This window comes from Oxyura jamaicensis (genome assembly GCF_011077185.1).
Source record: "Oxyura jamaicensis isolate SHBP4307 breed ruddy duck chromosome 19 unlocalized genomic scaffold, BPBGC_Ojam_1.0 oxy19_random_OJ106429, whole genome shotgun sequence".
NCBI classification, from domain to species: Eukaryota; Metazoa; Chordata; class Aves; order Anseriformes; family Anatidae; genus Oxyura; species Oxyura jamaicensis.
In genome coordinates this window covers 26,196-48,708 of record NW_023304543.1, presented here as the reverse complement: position 1 = coordinate 48,708, position 22,513 = coordinate 26,196, and the positions used below count along the sequence as shown (strand labels likewise).

At 65.3% G+C, this 22,513-nt stretch overlaps 1 protein-coding gene across 19 annotated transcripts; it reads right to left on the bottom strand.

The window, feature by feature from the left end:
- Positions 1-724: 724 nt before the first annotated feature.
- Positions 725-22,096, bottom strand: LOC118158124 (elastin-like). Of its 19 annotated transcripts, none has more exons than XM_035312709.1 (35): positions 21,854-22,095; positions 16,535-16,588; positions 16,157-16,183; positions 15,973-16,005; positions 14,637-14,681; positions 14,073-14,165; positions 13,643-13,702; positions 13,497-13,556; positions 13,363-13,413; positions 12,064-12,135; positions 11,924-11,950; positions 11,647-11,718; positions 8,713-8,754; positions 8,243-8,308; positions 7,916-7,960; positions 7,703-7,786; positions 7,554-7,613; positions 6,519-6,623; positions 6,386-6,436; positions 5,354-5,482; positions 5,215-5,271; positions 4,891-5,037; positions 4,722-4,778; positions 4,002-4,124; positions 3,752-3,805; positions 3,519-3,653; positions 3,378-3,425; positions 2,969-3,010; positions 2,595-2,669; positions 2,133-2,174; positions 2,020-2,046; positions 1,720-1,761; positions 1,561-1,590; positions 1,399-1,449; positions 725-1,303 (listed from the first exon to the last, which is right to left on the bottom strand). In XM_035312709.1, the coding sequence occupies exons 1-35, from the start codon at positions 21,930-21,932 to the stop codon at positions 1,254-1,256; spliced, it is 2,235 nt and encodes a 744-aa protein (XP_035168600.1). In that variant the 5' UTR covers positions 21,933-22,095; the 3' UTR covers positions 725-1,253. The 19 variants fall into 19 exon arrangements, with proteins under 19 accessions (XP_035168600.1, XP_035168608.1, XP_035168603.1 ...); XM_035312717.1 differs by having other exon boundaries at positions 4,891-4,992; positions 13,497-13,565; positions 21,854-22,069; XM_035312712.1 differs by having other exon boundaries at positions 2,595-2,654; positions 13,497-13,565; positions 21,854-22,068.
- Positions 22,097-22,513: the final 417 nt, after the last annotated feature.

Sequence of the window (22,513 nt, the reverse complement as noted above, 5' to 3'; positions counted from 1 at the left end):
GGGGCGGGGCCGGGGGGCAGAGCGCGGGGCCGGGCCGGGAGGGGCGGGGGGAGCGCAGCGCCCTGGGGGGGGGGCGGCGGGGGCACAGGGGGTGCGCGGGTGTCAGCGGGGGGCCGGCCGGGGTGGCCCCGGGACACCCGGGGCAGGGAGTGCGTGTCCCCCCGGTGCCCGGGGAGGCACCCCCTGGTGTTCAGGATGTCACCGCGTGGCAGGGCGTAGGCGTCCCCCGGTGTCCCCGGGCAGTGGGGGTCCCCCTGGTGTCCGAGGTGTCACCGTGGGACCAGGCGTGGGTGGCCCCTGGTGTCTTGGGTGTCACTGTGGAGAAGGGCCTGGGTGTCCCCCTACTGTCCAGGATGACCTCATGAGGCAGGGTGTGGGTGTCCCCTGGTGCCCAGGCTGCCACTCAGACAGGGCACAGATGTCCCTCTGGATGTCCTTCTGGGTCACTGGTCTCCCACCATGGGTCAAGGCCAGGATTTCCCCTGGGTCCCCAGGCTATTCCCATGTGCCACCCCCTCGGGTCCCCAGGCTATCAGTATGGGATGGGACATGGCTGTCCCCCTGTGTCCCAAGGCTGTCACCTTTGGGCATGGACATCCCCCTGGGTGCCCAGGATGTCACTGTGGGGAAGGGCAACCTGCTGGGTCACTGGCTGTCCCCACACACGTCCCTGGTGTCACCATGGAGGGTGTCAGGGGGACGCAGAAGCAGGACGGAGGCAGAGTCCTTTAAAAACTTGTCCTTTATTAGTCTGTTGGCAGCGATTCCCTCTGCGAAGGGCGTCCCACCCAGTTATATCAAAGTGAGTAACATGAAGGGAGCTGGGGGGGGTCGCAGGCTGGCGGAGACAAGCCCCCCCACGGTGTCCCCTGCCGCTGGGGCCCCCCCCCCCCCCCCCCCCCCCCCCCCCCAGTGCCCCTCCTGCCCCCCCGCTCGGCCTTCCCCCCCCCCGGTCAGCTCTCACCACCCACCCCGGGGGGCAGCACCGGGGCAGGGGGTGTCAGGGGGGTCCCAGGCCCCCCCGCAGGGAGCGATAGCACCAAGGGGGACAGCTGCTCCCCGCAGTTTATTCCGCGCTCCCTGGGGGGGTCGGGGGAAGAATTCCCGGGGTGGGGGCAGGCCCCGGCGCTGCCACCGCACCGTGGGGTCCCTCCCGAGAGCGTGGGGCCAGGGGGTCTCAGCTGGGCTGGGGATTTACATTCTGGACCATGCAGTAGCACCAAAGTTCATGAGGTTATCGGTGGGGCAGGCGGTTACTTCCGCTTCCTCCCGCAGTATTTCCCTTGTGCGCAGCCGACTCCACCTGGGTGGGGGGGGGGACACCACATCAGCCCCCCCTGTACCCCAGCAGGGGGCTTGGAAGCCAGGCAGGGCTGGGGGGGACCCGGTGGCACTCACCTCTAAAGCCCAGGGCCCCGAGGGCTCCTCCGAAGGTCTTGGGGGGCTTCCCTGCAGGGACAAGGTGGAGAGGGTGAGTGGGGCGGGGGGCTCCGCGGGTGCCCCCTGGGGAGGTGACCCCCAGCCCACTGTCCCCAACCCACATGGCTGGGGCGCACTCACCGCCAAATCCCAGCTGGCCGCCGACCCCACCTGAAAGCACAGCGAAGCCTCAGTGATGCTCGGCCCCATGACCCCCAGCCCAGCCCTCTCCCCATGGCCGTGTCCCCGTGCCCCATGGCTGCGCCTGTCCCCACGGGCAGGGCACACCGGGGAAGGTACCTGGAAATATCGGTGACACGCCAAAGCCGGGAACTCCAGCCCCTGGGGAAAAAGTGACAGCCAGTGACAGCCAGTGACAGCACTGCCACCCCAGCCCTGTGTGGCCGCAGTGTCCCCAAGCCTGCAGCGAGCCGGGCACGAGCTGCCCCAAGAGCCCCTGACCCCAGCAGCACCCCTGGGTGCCCCCCCGGCTTCAGGGCGCCCCGCGAGGCCGTGGCATGCCCAGCAGGGTGGGGACAGCAAGCGGGGCAGTGCAGTCGGTGACAGGGTCCCACCCCGGGCCCCGGCCCCTGCACTCACCTGGCTGCAGTCCCCCAACACCAAAACCTGCGGGAAGAGAGAGCCCCAGTGAGGGTGGCGGCCATGGGGACAGGGACATCACCCCACTGGCCAGGGCCGTCCCCACTCCTTACCTGGCTTGGGAGGTTTTCCAGCAGCTCCTGGAAACAAGAGCCCTGCAGCAGAAGTGGGTGTCAGTGCAGCCCCCCACCAGCCCAGAGGGTCTCCACGTACTGGGGACACTGTGCCGTACCATCCCCTGCCCCACAGCCTGGGACGCACTGGGGCTGGGGCCCTTGGTACCTGCTTGGTGGGGGCTGTCCCCTCCCATTGTTCCCCTGGGCAGGTGGCATGCACAGATAGGGCATGGTGACAGCAGGGTGGGGACATGCCATGGGACCACAGAGGTGCCCCAGCTCCCTCAGGGTGGGACAGCACCCAGCTGGGCACTGCTTCCCCAAATCCCGGCTCACAGGGTCACAGCCAGGAGGGTCCTGAATCTCCTGCATCCCCCCGATGCCCTTTCCTTCTCGGCACCCTGCACAGATCCCTCTGTCCCCGGGACCCTCAGCACCGAGCCCACCAGCACCACTCACCAGCACCAAGGCCACCAGCACCAAGGCCACCAACTCCGAGGCCACCAACTCCGAGGCCACCAACTCCGAGGCCACCTGTGGTGAGGAGCCTGGGTGAGCGCTCCCAGGTGACCGTGGGGATGCAGCACGGGGCTGTGGGGTCTGCGCCCAGGGATTTGGGCCAGGGTGGGAGGTGGGGACCAGGGACACTGGGCATGGCAGCACTGGCCTTGCCATCGCTCCTGGCTCACACGGCGGGGGATTTGCAGGGAGCATCACAGCTCCAGAACCAACCCGGGGACCAACTTGCTGCTCACCCAGCCCCACACAAGCCCAGACCGTCCTGATGCAGCCCCATGCCCTGGGGGAGCACCCCCTGCCCGCACAGCACCTACCTGGGATGCCACCGACCCCTGGGACTCCGGCCCCGGGAACGCCTGTTGGAGAGAGGCAGTGAGACCATGGCCCCCCAGCCTGCACGGGGAGCTTGGGGGAGGCAGTGAACCCCCGGGGGTGGCTCTGGCACCCGTCCCACCGCCCCCAGAGCAGGAAGACCCAGAGGCCTTCTGCGTGGTGCCTTGCTGCAGGCAGTGCAGGGCGGGAGGCAAATGTCCCTGGGGAGACCGGGGTGGCAGAAGCCACCGTACCGGGTGGCACTCTGCACCCAGGGGTGACAGCATACCACCCCCCCCATGCCCTGGGCTCCGCAGGGCATGTGGGGACATGAAGAGTGGCCAGCACCCCGATACCAACACGGGGTGCCCAAGGGGGAGCAGGCTGGGGACGGGTGGCAGCGATACGTACCGAACTTGGGAGGCTTAGCACCTGGCTGCACCCCTACTTGGGGGATGCCTGCAAAGCAAACAAGGGCACCGCGTTATGACAGGCACCCCCGCGCCCCCCATCCCACCCACCCCACACATCTGCGTGTGGTGCTGCTCTCACCTGCCCCAGGGAGAACGCCGGCACCGGGTACCCCCACGCCTGGCACCAACCCGGGGACGCCGCCGACACCGGGTGTCACTCCTGGCACACCGGGACCACCGGGCACTGCGCCTGGCACCCCTCCGACACCGGCACCTGCGGGAGAGGGGGTGAGACACCCACAGGGCTGCGTGGGGCTGGGGCAGTGCCGTGCCAGCACCCGCTTGCCCTGCATGGAGATGTGCCCAACTCACCGTACTTGGCTGCCTTGGCTGCTGCTTTTGCTGCTGCTGCTGGACCTCCGACTCCTGGAACAGTGAGAAAAGGGTCAGTGTCCCTGGGGGGAGCCTCCCCAGAAGTGCTGGGCGAAGCCCATCCCTGCCACCTTGGCATCCGCCAACAGATGGCCCCGAGGTGGCGGAGACCACCGAGGTAGTCTGAGACCACCGTCCTGCCCCAGCCCCGTCCCAGTGCCAGCCCAGCTGCTACCACCGCCTGCCTCACCTGGGACACCTCCAACGCCGGGGGCCAGGCCACCCACACCAGGAGCCAGGCCACCCACACCAGGAGCCAGGCCACCTATGCCAGGAGCCAGGCCACCCACGCCAGGAGCCAGGCCACCTACCCCTGCAAGGAGAAAGAGAAGAACTGGGGCTCCGGCTCAGGAAGAGAGACGGTGGCTGCAAGAGGAGCATGGACAGCTGGGGTGGGCGGAGGGATGGTGGGGTGCGGGTGGGAGGGATGGTGGAGGGATGGTGGAGTGGGTGGGGGGATGGATGGTGGGTGGATGGTGGATGGATGGTGGAATAGATGGTGGATGGATGGATGGGTGGTGAGGTGAACAGAGGGAACGAGTTGTGCATGGGTGGGTGGATGGAGGGTGGATGGAGGTGTGGTGTGGATGGGTGGGTGGGTGGGTGAGGGGATGAGGGGATACGGGAATGGTGGTGTGGATGTGTGGGTAGAAGGGAGGGTGGATGGATAAATGTATGAGAAGGCACATGGATGGTGGACCTAGGAGCCTCCATGCAGACCATCTCTCGGGAGAGCATCCCCTGACACGGCCAGGACCTCATCCCTCGCACAGAGTTCTCACCCCTCCACCCCTCACCCCGACCCATGGGGTCCCCATGCAGTGCCTCAGCCCCAGCTGGGGAAGCAGCCTGGAGCAGGGAGGCAGCAGGAGGCAGGACGTGCGATAACCCTGGAGCCAGCCCGTCTTACCGTACTTGGCTGCTTTGGCGGCTGCTTTGGCAGCAGCGGCGGCACCAGGGCCAGCTCCTGGGGGAGAGGGGAAAAGTGAGGGGCAGCGACGGCCCACGGTGGCCACGCCAGTGCTTACTGGCCAGCACCACCACAGACATCCCTGAGCATCCCTTAGAGAGCATCTCACCGGGTACCAGACCAGGCACACCGACGCCGGGCACACCAACTCCGGGCACACCAACTCCAGGAACTCCGACTCCGGGCACACCAACTCCAGGCACACCGACTCCAGGAACTCCGACTCCAGGAACTCCGATTCCAGGAACACCAGCTCCTGTTACACCAATCCTTGTTACACCAACCCTCAGCACACCAACCCTCAGCACACCTGCCCCGGGCAGGTACCCTGCTCCTGCCGAGAGGACCAGGGATGCGGCCAAGCCCCACACCCCAGCCATTTGTACCACCCCTCCCTCCCTCCCTCCCAGCGCAAAGGACAAAGGTCTCTCACCAAATGCGGCCGCTTTCGCTGCAGCCTTCGCTGCGGCAGCAGCTGCTGGGCCACCCACTGTGGGGACAGAAGGAAGCATGTCAGGGGGAGCAGAGAGGCTGGCACCACGCTGTCCCCTTGTGCCAGCCCCTCCCCTCACCTCCGACACCAGGCACCACACCAGGGACACCAGCCACGCCAGGGACACCAGGCACGCCGGGGACACCGGGGACACCGGGCACGCCACCAATGCCAGGAACACCAACACCAGGAACGCCAACGCCGGCTCCTGCAGATAGCGAGAGGAGAGAACTTGGAGTGGCTGAGCCGTGGGACACGGAGGGAGGTCTGCCCTTGCCATCATGCTATGGGGGGAAGCACCCCCTGCCTCATTCCTGCAAGCGGCTGGGACACGCACCGGGTGCTGGGTCACCCAAGAGGCTGGGAAGTCACCAGCATGGGGAATGATGCCACGGGTGGCTCCAGATGATCCTCAGCATGAGGAGATGGAGGCTTTCAGCCCAACAGGGCACAGAGAAGGGGCTGGTGGCCCCCAGTAGCCACCTGGAAGTGCTGTGATTTAGGGAGAAGCTCAGTAATGAAAAGCTCACTGGTGTGTGAGAGCAGAGGCCATGAAGATTGCCAGTTTTCTCCCTAAATCCCATCCACTTATTGCTTTTTTTTTTTTTTTTTTTTTTTTTTTTCTTCCTGCATGTTGCAGAAAACAAATGAAAGAAATGACCAGCAATGGTTTAGCCCTCCACTGTGCCTCCTCCCCAAGCCCAGCCTCTCAGCTTCACTGCTGCGGGAGGTGCTGGGGTGTCAGTCCCTGCTGGGGACCACGGTCCTGCTAGACGAAGTCAGATGTGCTTGCCGGATCCCACTGGTTTTTGGAACAAAACCAAAAATTTCAGACAAGAACCAAACAAAGTCAGTTTGTTCTCATCCATTCACCCCCATGAAACACCAGTGGCATCATGGCCTGCAGAAACCTGGGGAGGGACAGAGGCAGGGTCAAAGGTGAGCCCAGGCACAGCAGCACAGAGGACAAAGGGATGGATGCTTCCCCATGAAGATCCTCCGGGAGTGATCTCCAGGGCAGAGGCAACTGCCTGAGGCACCCCAAGTCCCACGGAGAAGTCCCCAGGATAATGGGGTGGCCGGGGGTCTCCTTGACCCCTACAGTACTTACCATACTTAGCTGCCTTTGCTGCTGCTGCTGCTGCTGCTGGCGTTCCAGCTCCTGAGGACAGGAGAGAGAGGGACCCTGAGCCACCTGGCCCCGTGCCACCCGCAGTGGGGACAGCACTCACAGGAACAGTCACCTGCCACCCCGGGGACACCTCCGACACCAGGCACCAAGCCGGGGACACCACCGACACCAGGCACTAGGCCTGGCACACCGCCGACACCGGGCAGCACCCCTGCACCTGGAGGGAAGCAGAGCAGTCAGAGCACCCCAAAATGCCCCATGCTGCCGCCCCCAGAGCATGTGGCTGTGGACCCCTCAAGCAAAGCCAGAGGCTGGAGCATCAACGGGCTCAGCACCTTCCAAAATGTCTGCTAAGGGACCAGTGCCCACATGTGCATCCCCCAGGGGTGCACCAGAGGCCGGGGCAGATGCGCTCCCGCTTGCCCAGCAGGTACGGGCATGGGGTGGGCTTCCAGGAACAGCAAATCCCCCTGGCAGCAGATGTTCACTGGCTGCTGCTCCGCACCGAGCCCCGGGATGCTTCCACTCCTGCGTGTGCGATGGCCCTGCCACACACACGTACCCGGGCAGGGGATTCCCAGCTCCCAGCCTGGGAGCCCACGTGGCCGCTCGGGAGCTGGTGGCAGCTGGCGGGACCCCGAGGTCCCCCAAGGATGGGCTTGTAAATCCCAGCTGCTCCCGGGGCTGACGCATTTCCTCTGGATGCTCCAATGAGCGCGTGCTTGCTCCTGCAAAACCAGCTCCCTCTGCCAACAAGGGGAGCAGCGAGCATGCGATCCGCAGAGCCGAGCTTGTCCCTCTGCTCATGAGCCATGGCTCTCTGCAGACGCCCTCCCGGCGGGACTGCAGGAGCTGTCACTGCCTTGCGGCACAGCCTGGACCTGCCACATCCCCACGTCCTCCAGAGCAGGCAGCGGAGGCTTTGCAATGCCAAGCCGCTGCATGAAGGGGGAAAGCCCCCCTGCAGCCTGGGGGGGAGCGGGGGTTGTAGCCCACAGTGGCTCAGCAGAGGGGATCAACTCGCCCCAAGCTTGGGCACGCAGACGCCGGAGCCATGCAGGAGCCTGGGCTGGGCGAGCATCCCGGAGGGAAGCACCCTGTGAAGCCATGCCAGCACTGCTCAGCAGTGCCGAGAGCAGCGACTCACCGTAGGCTCCTGCCTTCGCCGCCGCCTTCGCTGCTGCCGCTGCAGCCGCAGGACCTCCAACTGCCAGGGTAGCAGGAGAGAGTCAGGGGTGTGGGATGGGGGGGGATGGGACATCAGCATCCGCACCCCAGGGCTGAGCCCAGCCTCACCTCCAGCTCCTGGGACAACGCCGACGCCAGGCACCACACCGCCCACCCCAGGGATGCCGCCAGCCCCGGGCAGGACACCGGCTCCTGTAGGGGGAAAAGGGGGTGTCAGCTTGGGGAGGGGACACCACTGTTCCCTCCCCCAACCTGGGAGGGGGACAGCAGCAACCCAGGTGGGGACACGGGCCCTGTCTGTGCCCACAGAGGGTGACTCACCGTACTTAGCTGCCGCTTTTGCTGCTGCCGCCTGTGCTCCAACTCCTGGGGAAGGACACAAGGAGATGCTAAGGGCCTGTGGCCATCCCAGCACAGCCCCCCCAGTCCTGGGGACCAGTGCCTCCCACCAGCAGCTGCCGCCTCTCCTTAGTGAGGTGACACAGCCTACCCCATGCTGTTCCTAGCCCCTCTCTGGCCACCCTGGGGCCACCAGACAATGCCGAGTATCCCATCCAGTGACCGGTGAAGCTAAGGGGGTGCTTGCTCCCCCTGCCATACTCTGTAGGTCCCTGCCACCCCCCAGGACTGCTGAGGAAGGGGTCGTACCCGTCCCAGTGGGGTACCCAGCCTTTCCAGCACCAAGTCCTGCTCCTATCCCACCAGGTCCGAGACCTGCAAACACAAAGAGAAAGCACAACAAGGTCAGGATCTGGCCCTCAAGAGGAGAGGCAAGGCAGACAGCAGCTCCAGCCCCACAGCTGGGGACGTGCTGGGGACACCTGAGCCAGCCCCAGGCTGGAGATGCCGCCTCAAACCCCCCCAGGCAGAGCTGGCTGCAGCACGGGACATAGGACATATCCTAGCCAGCATGAGCTGAGAGCTGCTGGCTGCTGGCCCCATGGCACGGGATGCCCAGCAGTGGGGGGGTGCCCGTGGGCACCACGCCATCCCCATCCCTCTGCCCTGCCTGCGCCCCCACCCAGCGTGGGTCGCTTTGCCCGGGGTCAGGGTGCCCCTCGCACAGCCCAGGCTCTGTGAGGAGCTACGACCATGGAGCAAGGGCTATGAGCACTCACCATAGGGCAGCTTACCAGTGCTGTAGGGCAATCCATAGCCACCTGGAGAGGAGAGAAGGCGGCTGGTTAGCACCTGGCTGCCAGTGGCCGTGCCCCCTCTGCCCCGTGGTGTAGCCCCTCTTTGCCAGCCGGCCAGCTGTGCAATGCAAGCCCTCAGCACTGGGGCTCCTTACAAGTCAGGAAAGTCCTTTTTGGGGTGCGCCCCCCCCCTCGTGATGGGACCTCCCGGAGGTGCCCCTCTCCACAGCAGCTCCAGAAGTGAGCCCCGTGCTGAGGGCTGCAGCACGCAGAGCTGGTTTCCAACATGAGCATGTGTTTGCCGTGACCCCGCTTCGGCAGGGGGCCCCCCAGGAGCCCCGCGGCGAGAGCTGTACCCAGCTGGCTGCACCAAGGCTGGCTCCAAATGCGAGGCTTTAATTGGAATCAGGGCTTGGGAGCCTCTACTGAAACGTGACCTCATTAGGAGGTTGGTGAGAAGGGACGGGGGGGGGGGGGGGGGGATTACAAGAAGGAACATCGCGGCCGGGGAGATGGCTCCTTGCGAAAGAAGGCGTCCCGTCACATGGGACAGCGTGGGGATGCCCGCCTCTCTGCGTGGCAGTGGCCGCAGCCCAAGGAGCAGGGACAAGCTGCCGTGTCCCTGATGGTGGCAGCTGGGACCACACGGCATGGGTGCCCTGTGGACACCCAGCTCCTCAGCCACGGGCAGGGCCAGCGCCTGTGGCCAGGATGCTGGTGAGAAGGCGTCCCTCCAGGCGTCCCCTCCAGCAGCCACATGTGCACACCACGTTTCCCCCCCCACCCCCCACCAGCCATTCCCACTGGGTTCCACACGAGGCTGGATGAGCTCTGCATCTGGCAGCCCTGCCCGGGGTCCCCAGTGGCACCCAGCGCCACCAGCACCTCGCTCGCCCCAGAGCCGCCCGGCACTGACTGAGTGACACCCGTGGAGGTGGCACCAAAGGCCCAAGCCCTTGGGACTCCAGGGGTTTTGCTGGTCCAAGACCAGCTCCACAGAGCCACTGCCACCCACCCAGCTGGTGCTCACCCCCTTGGCACCAGCACGGGGACAGCCACCAGTGTCACCAGTGCCGATGGACACAGCAGCTGGCATGGGAACCGATTTTCCCAGCCCTGAGATCACCTTGGTGTGGCTGGGCACTGGGGCACCATTCCCTTCCCTACGACACCAGGTGGGACCCCGATTTCAGCCACTGCATCAGCCTGCACCCCCCACAAGTGGGGTGGCCTTGGGGACCCCTCCTGAGTCAGGGCAGCCTGGAGCAGGAGCTGCCTGGGGCATTTTCAGCAGTCTCTCCAGAAAGGAGACTTTCCTCTGAACATGTCATTTTCAGTGCTCTCCCTTCATCTCGTCTTGCCCTGTGCTCACCAGCTCCAGCATGCAGTGCAGAGGACACGGGGGACACAGGGACATGTCACACATCTTTCAGCAGCACCCAAGCCCACCTGCAGTATTGCCCTGCTCAAACCAAGAGCCGTGACAGCTGTGACAGCCAGCCCAGTGTGGGCTTGCCAGCCCAGCAAGCTGCTGGGGAGTGACAAGGCGAGATCCCGGGGAGAACAGGGATGCACCCGGCACCTGAAACCGCACTGGGGGACAGCACCGCCATCCTATTGCACCCTTCAACTGGTGGCACCACTGCCACTGCCTGCCTTACAGCCACAGGGACAGGGGTCCCCAGGGAAGGAGGGGGGCGACGCAGCCACTCGCTGCTGGTGGGGCTCTCTCCTCCGATTTCGGCACGGCAGCTCCCCAGAAAGTGGGTCAGCCCCGTCTGGGCTGCAGGCCACTGGTGGGGCCGCCGGGACGTGGCCAGGTGCCTGCACCAGGCACCCCATGAAAGGCAGTCTGGGGCCAGGCGGCCAGACGGCATCCGATCTCCACGGGGCTGGGTCGCCCTAACGAGCGTAACGAGCCTCTGCGGGAGGAAGCGGGCGCTGGCCAAGTATTTCTGCTGCCGCTTGCGGCCGTGGGCCCTGGCGGGGGAAGCCGGCGGAGCTGCTGGGTCTGGCGCCCGTGGTGGGGAGGGATGTGTGCCCCGGGGTGGGCTCCACCCCAGGATAAAGCCCGTGGACCTACCCTCACTCTGGCACCCCAGGGATGTGGATCCCTGGCCAGATCTGGCTCCCCTCTTCCTGCCCTGGATGTCACCAGGGTGGGCCCACCAGCTGCTGGCATCCCCGGGCAGGCTGTGCCACCCGGTCCCTGCCACCTGGCACTGCCATCCTGCTGCTGTCCCTGCTGGGCAGGGCTGGCTGGGGACAGGCAGGTCTGGCACCCAGTGTGGGGACAGGTGACAGATGCCACTGGAGCAGCACAGGCTGGGAAAGGGGTGCTGAACGCCCCTGGGCTGGGGCTGAGCATTATCTCTGCAGACAGTGAGGAGGGAGACCTGCCTCGTGCTCCGTCCCCACTGCCAGCCTGCTGGTGGTGGCCTTGGTTAGCAGTCCCCGAGAGGGGACATTCAGCCTGGGTGAGCGTCTGGTGATGCCCAGGACATCCCCTGGCCCCCAGGAGCCACAGGAAGCAGAGGATTCCTGGAAAGATGTGCCTGGTGCCAGCAGGGGGCTGTGGAACCAGCCTGGGATGGCCTTGCCCAGCGCACATCCCCAGAGCGTGCCTGCTTGTCCAAGGCACGCCTGGCAGCCCGCGGAAGGCACAGCATCACCCTGGGGCCGGGAGCAGGAGCAGCGGCAGCCCCGGGCAGGATCTGCCCTTGGGACTGTGGGCAGCAGCTGGAATCGCCCGCCCAGCGGTGCCGGCTCCGTCCTGCTGTCCCCTACCAGCGCCAGCACTGCTGGGTCCGGGGGACCCAGGGCCACCGGGGCTCGGCCCGGGGCAGTGAGGATGTGGGGTCCTCCTGGCGCTGCTTGGGGCCCTCACCCGCACCCCTGCTGGCTGTGGCCGCTTACCTGGGAGCTTGGGAGCTTTGATGGGATACCCCAGAGGGACTCCGGGCTGCTGGCCTCCAAAGCCTCCCAGTCCTGCAAAGCCAACAGCAGACGCTCACCTGGAGCCCTTGCCCAGGCTGCCACCAGACCTTGCGAGAGGGGGGTGCCCGCGGCACCCCGGGTCCCCGGCCACGGCTTGGGAAGCCCCTGAGGCACCTTCTGGTGTGAGGAGGCCACGGCAGTGATGGAGAAGCTTGGAAAGGAAGAGAAGGACAGGCGGGAGAGAGGGAACACTCACCGGGGATTCCTGCGAAGGCTCCTGCTCCTGGGGAGAGACACAAATGCCCCCGTGAGCCCATGATGTCCTGCCTGGTCAGCCCGGGGGGTGGCCTGGGGACAGCCCTGGACCATGCCATGCGCGGAGGAGTGGGGACATACCTGGACCTTTCGCTTTGACGCCGGTGCCGGTGGGAACGCCGGGCAGCACCCCTACGCCAGGGAAGCGGACACCTGGGATGGAGAGCAGAGGGGATGGGTGAGTGTGGTGGGGCCTCGTGGTGTTGCTGGTAACCTGGACCCACGCTCTCTGGCTGGGTGCAAGGGAAAAGCCCTCCAGACCTTGATCCTGCCCCAAGCCAACCGCCCCCACCACCCAAATCCTTGTCAGCCTGACCTGGCTCAGCACCCAGGGGTGTGCGGGACACCCTGCGCCCAGCACCAGCACAGCCAGAGGGGACGCGCTCCCCGCAGCCAGCCCCAGCCATGGGGCACCTGAGCCCCCCCAGGCTGGAGGTGGGGTCCTGCACCCCCAGCTCTCACCCTCCAGAGGCAACCAGGGAAAAACAGTGTTGCTGGGTGCTGTTCTGCCTTGGGTTGGGATTTTTTGTTTGTTTGTATTTTTCCCTCCAGCTCCCCCCCCCCCCCTTTTACAAATGTCTTTCATTATAACTCACGCATTTTCAGACATGGAAAGACATTCCTGACCAGCAACAACACACTTCCCATTCTGACAATGTCGAAACATGTTGTTTTCACAAGTTTTCCTCCCCAGATTGCTTTGCAGTGAGGAATTCCTACCCCCGCCACCCGTCTCCTCCCCCCACGGCCCTTGGCTGGGCGAGCTGGCCCCGCGTGACCCCGCCAGCTCCCCTCCGTGTCCCGTGCTGGTGCCGCTTGCTCCCACAGGCCCCTACCTCTGGCACCATGGCGATGTCACTTTAGGAAAAGTGACAGCCAGGCCGGCTGGCAGCAATGTCCCAGCAGGACTGAGCACATTGGGATGGGGACATGAGGCCAGGGCACAGCTGGCCATGAGACCACCAATGCCAGCTAGGAGGGTCGGCCACTGGGATGGGGACCCCCCTGGAGATTGGGGTGCTGCTGGTAGGTGGGGATGCCCTCAGAGACTGGGGTGTTGCAGTGGGATGGGGACACCCTCAGAGGTTTGGGCAATGTTATTAGATGCGGACCCCCTTGGAGGCTGGGGTGCTGCTGTGGGATAGGAAAACCCCACGAGCTTGGGGTGCTGCTTGTGGATGGGGCTGCCCTTGAAAGCTGGGGTGTTCCCACAGGATGGGGGCCCCATCGGATGTTGGGATGATGCAAAGGGATGGGGCCACCCTTGCAGGCTGGGTTACTGTCTTTGATAGGGACCCACTCAGATGATGGGGTGTTCCCATGGGACAGGGACCCCCTCAGAGGTTGGGGTGCTGCCGCAGGATGGGGACCCCAGCTCACCTGCGCCAGGGAGCACGCCACCGCCTGGGAAGGCTCCAGGAATGCCAGCACCTGGAGGATGAAAAAGGCAGCAGTGAGCCCCCAGCCGGAGCAGTTCCCCACCGCCACCAGCCCCTTCTGGGCTGTGCACCCACCTGGTACTTTGGGGGGCTTCCCTGCCGCGCCGACCCCAGGCTGTACCCCTCCTGGGGGCACCACAGCACCTGCGGGTGGCAGAGAGCCCTGAGAACCCACACAGCGCTGCCGCGGGCTCGGGATGCGGGGACGGGGCGTTTCCTACCTGCGGAGACCCCGAGGCCTCCAGGAACACCAACTCCACCCACGCCACCAAGACCAGCACCTGGGGACATTGGGAAAAGGAGGGCACAGGGTGAGATGAGACCTTTGGGCTGCGGGTGGCCGGAGAGGTGCCAAAGGAAGGGATGGGCCCAGGGGACACCTGGAGGAGCACCGGAGATGGGTCCCCCAGTTTTGGGCAAGGGATCCCCCAGGGCAGGGGGCTTCATGCTCCTGGTGGCTCCAGCTTGACCAAAGCCCCTTTCTCAGCACAAGAGCAGGCACCAGGTGGGGCTGGCAGAGAGAGCAGCATCTCCTGCTTGCAGCCCCCCATCCTCAGGAAAGGCAGGGCATAGAGGGGACCCCCAGAGCCCTGAGGATGCCCAAGCCCAGTGTTGCCCCCTAGCATGGCAGCAGGCACCCTGAGCACTCACCAGCTTTCGCAGCAGCCTTAAGAGCGGCCGCGGATGCAGCACCTGGGAAGACGCCCCCGGGGAAGGCACCTCCTGGGAGCAGACCTGCAGCACCTGCAAGGGGAGAAGGGGCAGGGTGAGCCCTGGGGAGCAAGGAGCTGCCTGCACCCCCAGGCTGCGGTGGCGGTGAGGGGTGGCAAGCTGGCATGAGGCAGTGCAAGGCAGGGTTAGGTGGCATCTGCACGGGGACAGCTCTGCGGTGCCAGCCTGGCTTGTGCCCTGCACTTCTTCTCCCTACATCCCCTCCAAAACCTGCTCCCCTCCGCACCCCTGCCGCCCAGGCACCCCATGGTGTCTCGGACTGCTGTGCATGCCACATGTGGGCACTGTCACCCTGCTGCCAGCCCCATGGGGACATGGGGCCCCCTCCCCTGTTGCTGCATGGGGCTGACCAGCCTGCCCATGTGGGTGGAAGTGGTGGTGGAGCCACCTCACTCCCTACAGCCGATGGGGATGAGCCACCCGCAGTCCCTGGGGAGGTTCTCTGGGGACACTGCACTGGGGACAGTCCTTGTCCATGCTCACCTGGCTGGAGGCCAAGAGGGCCAAGTCCCCCGAGGCCACCGACCCCTGGAAAGAGAAGCGGGCTGAGGGAGGCTGGGGGGTGCAGAAGCACCCGGGGACAGGGAAGGGGCTGAGGTGCTGCCACCCTTGCCCGTCCCCGTCCCACACAGCTCCAGCATCCAGCTGTGGGCTTCGCCTGCCAGCCACCCCATTGCTTGCTCCCTGTGCAAAGCAGGGAGGGCAGGATCCAGCCATCGTGCTGCATGGGGATATGCACAGGATGGGTCCCCACCAGGACCAGCTGAGCAGGAGGCCCCCATTTGCACCATCCCAGCGGCACAGATTGCTCCAGAGGTCTCGCCTCGCTTGCCGGCGCTTCCAGCCCACCACGGCCCCAGGGATGGGCATGGGGGACAGGGACAGGACCCAGCCATGGTGGCATGGGGCACGCGTCCCCACCCGATCTCCGCCGCCATCCCTTCTCTCTCCTCTCCGCCTTGCCCACCCCCCACCCCGCCAGGCCACGAGGGGACAGAGCCGAGATGTTTCAGGCTGAGGAATGAGTCCCTCCGGCTGGGCCAGCGCTGCCTTCCAACATCTGGGGCTAATCAGCGCTCGCTCCCTCCAGGCGCAAATTCCACTGCCTTTGGCTCACCGCGCGGACACCGCTCCGGCTGGGGCTTCGCGGCTGCATCGCGTTTGGTTTTAATTACGCCGAAATAAAGGGCCTTGTTTTTCTTTCCACAAACTGAAATCTGAGTAAACGGAGGTTGCAGGCCCCCGCCTGGGGCTGGCGCTCCTGCGGCGCAGAGCTGGGCTGATGAGGCTGGCGCACCCTGCCCCAGGCACAGTGGTCCCCATCCGAGAGAGCATCTCCCCCCGGGCCATGGGGCTCTGGGCATCTCCACCAGCACCAAACCGACCAGCCCATGCTGTCCCAGCACCTCCCAACTGTGCCTGGCAGTCCCTGACCTGCCCCAGGCTTGGAGTCCCCCAGAAGGCCCACTGCAGTGCGTCTTCCTGCCTGCATCCCCTCCCTGTCCTAGTGGTGGCCCTGCCTGTCCCCTCCTCTCTAGGCCAGAAAAAAACCAGCAAAAGCTGCCCAGCAACAAGTGCAGGCAGGCAGGGGACGCCTGAGGACCAGGGCTTGGGGACAGCTGGAGAGGAGGTGGCAGCACGCTGAAGCTGGGGACAAGGATGAAGGCACACAGAGCCCTTTCAGCTGTCGAGAGCTTGGTGAGCACAGCAGGGCAGGGCAAAAAGCGTGGGCAGGTGCCAGGGAACATCCCGTCCCCACAGCCTCTTCCTGCATCCTGGCTGCTGGCAGTCGGTGAGAGATGAGGGAAAGGCTTCCTACCTGGTTTGAGAGGTTTTCCTCCAGCCCCGAGCCCTGGGGGAGAGTGAGGGAGAGCGGTCAGGTGTGCCCCTCCTGCAGTGTGTCCCCTCTGCAGGCATCCCGGGATGGGGACACCAGGTGGGACAGGCTGAGCCTCTGCCCTGCCACCCCCTGCCCATCCCAGAGAAGGGTCCCCGGCACTCACCTGCTCCCAAACCTCCGACCCCAGCACCTGCAAGCAATGACACAGTCTGAGCACCCACCCCTGCAAGCTCCCACCCAGCCCTGCCCATGCTGGGAGTCTGGGGACACAAGCAGATGGGGTGTCCCCTGTGGTGTCCCCAGGCCTTTAGCCAGAGCACTGGAGACAGACAAGCTGTCACCCTGGGCCTTTGCCTCTTGTGGCCAGGGCTGTGGAGATGCCAGCCCTGGGCTGGTGACCCCCAGCGTAAGGCTGGCACAGCCCTGCCCCATGCCATGGTGTTGCAGCTGCCCAGGGCAGGGTGTTCCAGCACCCTGGTCCTGCTCTGCTGGGCTCAGAGGTGCCCTGGGTGTCCCCCCAAGGGCCTGCCCATCCCCTTACCTGGGAAAAAGCCTCCTCCTGGGACTCCCCCTCCCGGGATAGCACCAGGAACCCCTGCAAGAGAACAGACCCTTGTTAAAACCCCCATGGGGATTTGTGTGTCCAGAGGGACTGGGGTGTGGCGGGGGCACCCCCGGGACGGGTGCAGCTCTGTCCAGATGAGGCAGGATGCACAGCCCCAGAGCAAGAGCCGAGGGCAGCTCCCTGCCTTTCCTTGCACACCTCCATTTCTCCAGCAATACAGTGGTGATGGGGTCTGGAACTGCCCCAGGGTCTGGCAGGGTGGCAGCAGGATCTGTCCCTACACCAGGGGAGAGAGTGGGCTGGGATCCGGCTCTGCTGCCCAAACCCCATCCCATCACGAAGCCAGTGCCGTCTCCAGAACCACCTCTGCCAGCTCTGTGTCCCTCTGTCCATCCCTGCGCAGCGAGAAGCTCCCAGGCCCCTCCGCTTTCCAGGGCAGGTCAGCTGGAGCTGGAGCTCAGTGGTGGTGCTCAGACACCACAGTGATGCTTTTGGGGTGCTTGGCTTAGCACCTGCTCTGTCTCCTGCAGGACGCCGTGCAGCAGATTGATGGTCCCTGCTCCATCGTGGCAATGGATGGGGTGGAAACAAGGTTTGGGGTACAAGGATGCAGTGCAGGGGATACTCTGCTCCTGGCAGGGCTTTCTGGCACTGGGGGGCTTGCAACGGGATTTGTAGTGGGACTGGCAGGGCTGTGGGGGACTCTTAATGGGGCTGGCAGGAGGATTTGGGGGTTTCTGAAGGTTACAGTGGCCAGGGGGCACCTGGCACCCCCAGAAGCTGGGTGCAGGCAGTGGCACAGCCCTGGGACAGGTGGCAGCTGGGTGGCAGAGCTGGCACCCAGCAGGGCACCCGCTGCTGCACATGGAGCCCCCGGAATGGCAGGAACAAGGGTCTCCCCTGCACCCTGCTCAAGAGCGTCCTCCACCACACGGAGCACCAGAGACAGAGCCCCATCCCTGCCTCACGGGGACAGGTGCTCATCTCGGGGGGCACACAGGCACAGGAGAGGCATCAGGACACGTGCACCCCGCTTGGGATGCACGCACAGGCGAAGGACGAGTGTCAAGACACACACGTGGAGGACACGTGCCACCGTCCCCACGCACGCCAGGGGACACGTCGGGCTCGGAGCTCCCCACGCCAGCACACACACGCAGCGTGTCGCCCAGCCGACGTGTCCCAGTGGTGCCAAGCAGCGGGATTTGGCCTCGCGCATCCCCAGGCCGCCGGCTCGGAGCACGAATCCGGCCGCGATGCAGCTGGCGGCCCCGGAGCGCAGCGGCCGCGCTCGGTCATCGCTCTCCCCGCTGACCGGCCGGCTCGCCCCGCCGCCCCAGCCCAGCCCAGCCGGGAGGCAGCCGGCCAGGGCTTACGGAGCAGCTCCCTTTCCCGGCACATTCCCCCGCCTGCCCCCCCCCCGCGCCCGGGGGGGCCCGGCTTGGATAAACAAAGCCCAGCTCCTTTGCCTGTTCCCAGACATCATCCACACATCGCCCGGCCTCCCCGGCCCGCCCCGCCGGGAGGGGATGGCCATGGCCGGCTGCGTGGACACCCCCCGCAGCGTCCCCAGGCGCAGTCCCTACGGCCAGGCTGCACCCTGGTGCTGGCAGGGGGGATGCCGGGCACCCTGGCCCCTGCCCCATTGCTGCCTGGCAGAGCCGCCCCCCCCGCCCCCCCAGCGAAGCCGGGAGGAGGCTGTGCAGCTGCAGCTCACAGTCCTCCCAGGGTGTGCGGGGACATAAAGGCCCAGGGGACGCCTGCCCTGGGGCTCCCCAGGGGGCTTGCAGAGGCCCTGCTCAGCCCCTCATGCCTCTCCCATCTCAGCTCCACGCGGTCCCAGCGCCTCATGGCCGTGTGTGTTCTGGAGGGTTAAAGAGGAGGTGCTGGTGTCCGGGGGTTCACCAGCCCCCTCCATGCACAGGTCAGGAGGTGGATGGGGACCACCTGCCTTGACACGAGCCAGGACGACTGCATGGATCTGGGGTAGATGAGGCTGTTGCTCAGGAGCCCTGCAGGGTGCCAGTTCTGACACCAAACACGGTCAGCTCTGCACTCCGGCCGGACCCACGCACCCTATGCTGCTGTACCAGGGCCACACCAGGCTACAGGGATGGCTCCAGGGCTGTGTCACCACGGCTGCACTTGTCCCTCGCCCTGCAGGGAGCAGGTAGGTGCTGCCCATCACCTGGCTTGGGGTCAGATCCTGGCATGGGGGCCCTCTGCCCTCCCCTTGGCACGTTGGGGATGGGGAAACTGAGTCACAGACCTGCTGGGGCTGAAGGGTCCCTGCCCTGTGTCTGCTCCTGCACAGAGGCTGTCGGCAGGCTGGGAAGGGAGGGTTCCTCCCACATCCCCTTTTCTCCACACAGGGCTAGGGCTTGCCTGGACCCTGCACCCCAGGGCTCTACTTCCAAAGCTTTCCAAGAATTTGCCTCTGAATGTACAGCCCCTGCTGCAGCAGGGGATAACCCATGGAGGTGCTTCAGATCTTGGAGTGGGGTGTTGTTTATAGAAAATGGGCTTTTTCTTCCACATTTCTGTACTGTTTGGTCACTACTACAGCTGCACTATTTCAGTCTGACCACTCTTTCTATTATCCTATTTCCACTACCTGCAGAGTTACTTGCATATTCCAGTCCAAGTGAGAAATACAGATGTTTTCTGTATTCAACAGCTTATTTTCTCCCACATCCAAGAGCCAGCTGAGGACCCACAACAGGATGGACGCGCACAGCCTGGGCTCCAGTGCAGCTCAGCCCCTTGCCCCGTTGTCCTCAGCCCCGTGCCTCCATAGACATGGCAGCGGCCCCCGGGGCCCCGTCTTCCTGCAGGAGGCTCAGCGCTCAGCCGCGGCAGACCTTTCCCTCTTGCTGTTTGCTTTTTTGGGAGAATGGGTTTTGGAAACATGCAGTCTCCAGGCAACTTTGAAGCTGTGCTGCATCTCGAGCCCACTGGTAGCAGCTCGGGAGGCCAGGCGGGAGCGAGAGCTAACAGGAGAGAGGGAGGCAGCCTCCAGAGCCTGGCTCCCATCCAGCCCCCGAGCCTCAGCATTCATCTCCGGGTGCCTGCGGACTGCCCGCACCCTGCTGCAGGCTCCTGCAAAGGGAGCAAACCCGGCGGTGGGGAGGGGAAATGCCATCGCAGCTGGGACGGTCCCCAGCACACACGGTGACACCGACAGTTCTGACAAACCCTCCTGGTGGCCTTGCCTGGGCCAGGCCTGGAGGAGATGAAGGTGACTTTTGTACCCATTGCCAGCACCTCTTCGCCCAGTCCAGCTGCTCCTGAGCCCCTGAGCGTGCAGGGCTGGGACCCCCAAGTCCCTCTGTCCTCCCTGGGGAAGGGAGGCATTGGAGGATGGGTGCCCCCCCTCCAAACACTGCACTTGGCACCTCTTACAGCAGCTTCCCCATGCAGCAGCCCAAATCCAGCCCATGGGCCATGTGTGCCCCCATGAACAACCCTGCTCCCCAGAAGGGTGCAGAGCAGCAGGGGCCTCCCTGGTGGGAACCTCCCAAATGCTACCAGCTCACCCCCTTGGCTGAGCCCCCTCTGGGTGGCTGCACCCCCCCCCCCCCCCACCCTTGTGGGTGCCACTGGCCATGCCCCTGTCCCAGCTCAGTCCCCGAGGCTGACTGAGCCTGCCCAGTGCCAAGCAGCACTCCAGGCTGCAGGGACATCGGTCACTCCTCCACGGGGGAATGTTTTCCAGTGTCCCCAACAGCTCTGGGACCACCTCCAACACCAGCTCTTCGGGGAGCTGCTTCCCAAAGCAGCAACCACCCCTGCAGAGGGAGCCATGGTCTGGAGCAGGGCCAGCAGCCCCAGACGCTCACAGTCTGCTGTGGGATCTCACGCTGGGGCCAAAGTCACTGAGACTGCCCCAAATGGCAACTGCGTGAGAGCTGGTGAGCAAAGCCACCACAGTTAAGCAAAGCCAGCACAGAGCATCACTGCCAGGCACAGAGAGTGGCCAGGACTGAGCTGCATCCCATCAGGGACAGCTCCTGGGTCCCAGGCTGCAGCTACTCAGGATCAGGCACTGACAGCAGCTCAGCTATACAGGTGCCTGGCTCAGCACTGCTGGGGGATGACCCTGTGTGCATGGCAGGGGACAGGCCAGCCTGGGGCCAGGGTCCTGGGAGCAGAGCAGGGCACAGGTGGATGGAGCTGCTGGCTGCATACAGCAGCCCCAAGAGCTCTGCCTTGTGCAGGGGGTGGCTCAGCACTGGCACTGCCCCACCCTGCCCATGGGATCCTGCCTTGTCCCCACTCTGCTGGCCCCATGCAATGGCTCTGGCACTGTCCCCAACACTGCTGCTGCCTCTGCCCCTTTAGCCATTGCATTTTCCCCATGCAGGCAGACGGGCACCGTCCCCCTTCAACCCAGCCCCAGCAGAGGTGCCTGTCCCACCCCAAAGCATGCTGTCCCCACCTCGCAGTCCTTTGCCCAGTTTTGCCATTGTGGGCAGCTCTAAGTCTGTGCCAGGAGCAGCTCTCCCCGGTGCGTGCTCATGGCCCCGCCATGAAACACGAGCTGTCCCGCGGGCAGGCACCTGCTGCGTGAGCTGCTCTGGCTCCCTCCCGCCGTGCAGCGGGACGCAGGGGGTGCACCCCGGCACGCAGTGGCTTTTGTCCCCTGCCCCGGCACATGCATGTGCATGTGAGTGTGCCAGAGGTGTCACCCAGTCCCTGCGGCCAGTGCTGCCCAGCCGGGGTCTGGGTGGCACTGGGGACACACACAGCCACCCCGACACCAGTGACACAAGCACAAGAGGATGGCGCAGGGGCCAGACCAGGCACTGTGGTCTCGGGCCATGGTGCTCTGCAGCGGTGCCCGGCTGGGGGCTTTGCCACAGCCACCGCGCAGCAGCTTGCACGCATGGGCTGTGGGATGCACGCACACACACCCCCCCAGCCCATACCGCAATCACACTGGGGGGGCAATGGGGGCCAGCCCCCTGGCCCCTGGCATTTGCGGTGACCACCCTGCCTGCGCATCCTCAATGCCTGGGAAGGATGAGGCACCTTGGAGCCCCCCCGGAATGGGCTTGGCAGTGCCGCCCCAGAGAGCTGTGCGTCCCCCCTGGGTGCCATCCCACCCTGCCTGGGCATGGCATGCAGGGATCAAGGAGCTCTTCGGGGAGGTGGCACCCAGGTGGGCTGCCCTGCCGCACCCAGTTGTCCCCAGGGCAGGGCAGGGGCTGCTCGTCCCTCCTCAGCCGGGGCAGGATGGGGAGGTCCGGGCAGAGCCTCCCTGTGCTAAGGAGAAGGAGCCTTTTCTTTCCTTACCTCCTTGCTGGGAAGCCGGGAGGATGGAGAAGAGGAGGAGGACTCCGGGAAGGAGGGGTGCAGCTGCCTGCCTTGCCATCTCTTGAAGCAATGCCCCTGTGCTCTCGCAGTCAGTGTGTTTTATCCCAGAGCTGCTTAATTGTTGCTTCCAAGGATGTGAGGGGAAGGGGGGGTGTGGGGGTTGGAAGGAGGGAGGGGAAAAGGAACGAGAGAAGGGGGGAGAGAGGCACAGGACACTACGTCATGACGAAAGGGCAAACACACAAGCCTCTCCAGGCTATTGGGCTGTATTTTTTTTTCCTTTTTTTTTTTTTTTTTTTTTTTTTTGTAATTTCTCTCCCTCGCCGCTCTCTCCAATTCTGGTGCGGCGCTGCCAAAATTGCAGGGGAGCTGCCAAGGCAGCCTCCGGCGGGAGGGGAGCAGAGGGGCGCGGAGGGGAGCGGAGGGCTGGGCCGGGCCGGGGTGGCACGGGGGTGGCACACGCCGGGTGGCACTGGGCCAGCGGCGGGGTGCAGGGGTGGGGGCTGCCCGGCACAGCGGGGGCCCGGAGCGTCCCCCGGAGCGTGCTCGGGTGCCAGGTGAGGACCCGTCTCCAGCAGGGGGACGGAGGAAGCGCAGGCGTGGGGAACGGGGGGGCTGAGCGGCATTAGAACCGAGCTG

Excerpts from the sequence above, each read along its gene's own strand:
- LOC118158124 (XM_035312707.1), bottom strand. The coding sequence starts at position 21,932 with ATGGCAAGGCAGGCAGCTGCACCCCTCCTTCCCGGAGTCCTCCTCCTC. Across the intron at positions 14,682-15,972 it reads AGGAAAACCTCTCAAACCAG|GGGTCGGTGGCCTCGGGGGA; the intron begins GTAGGAAGCCTT and ends TTCTCTTTCCAG. Across the intron at positions 1,591-1,719 it reads CGTGTCACCGATATTTCCAG|GTGGGGTCGGCGGCCAGCTG; the intron begins GTACCTTCCCCG and ends CTGTGCTTTCAG.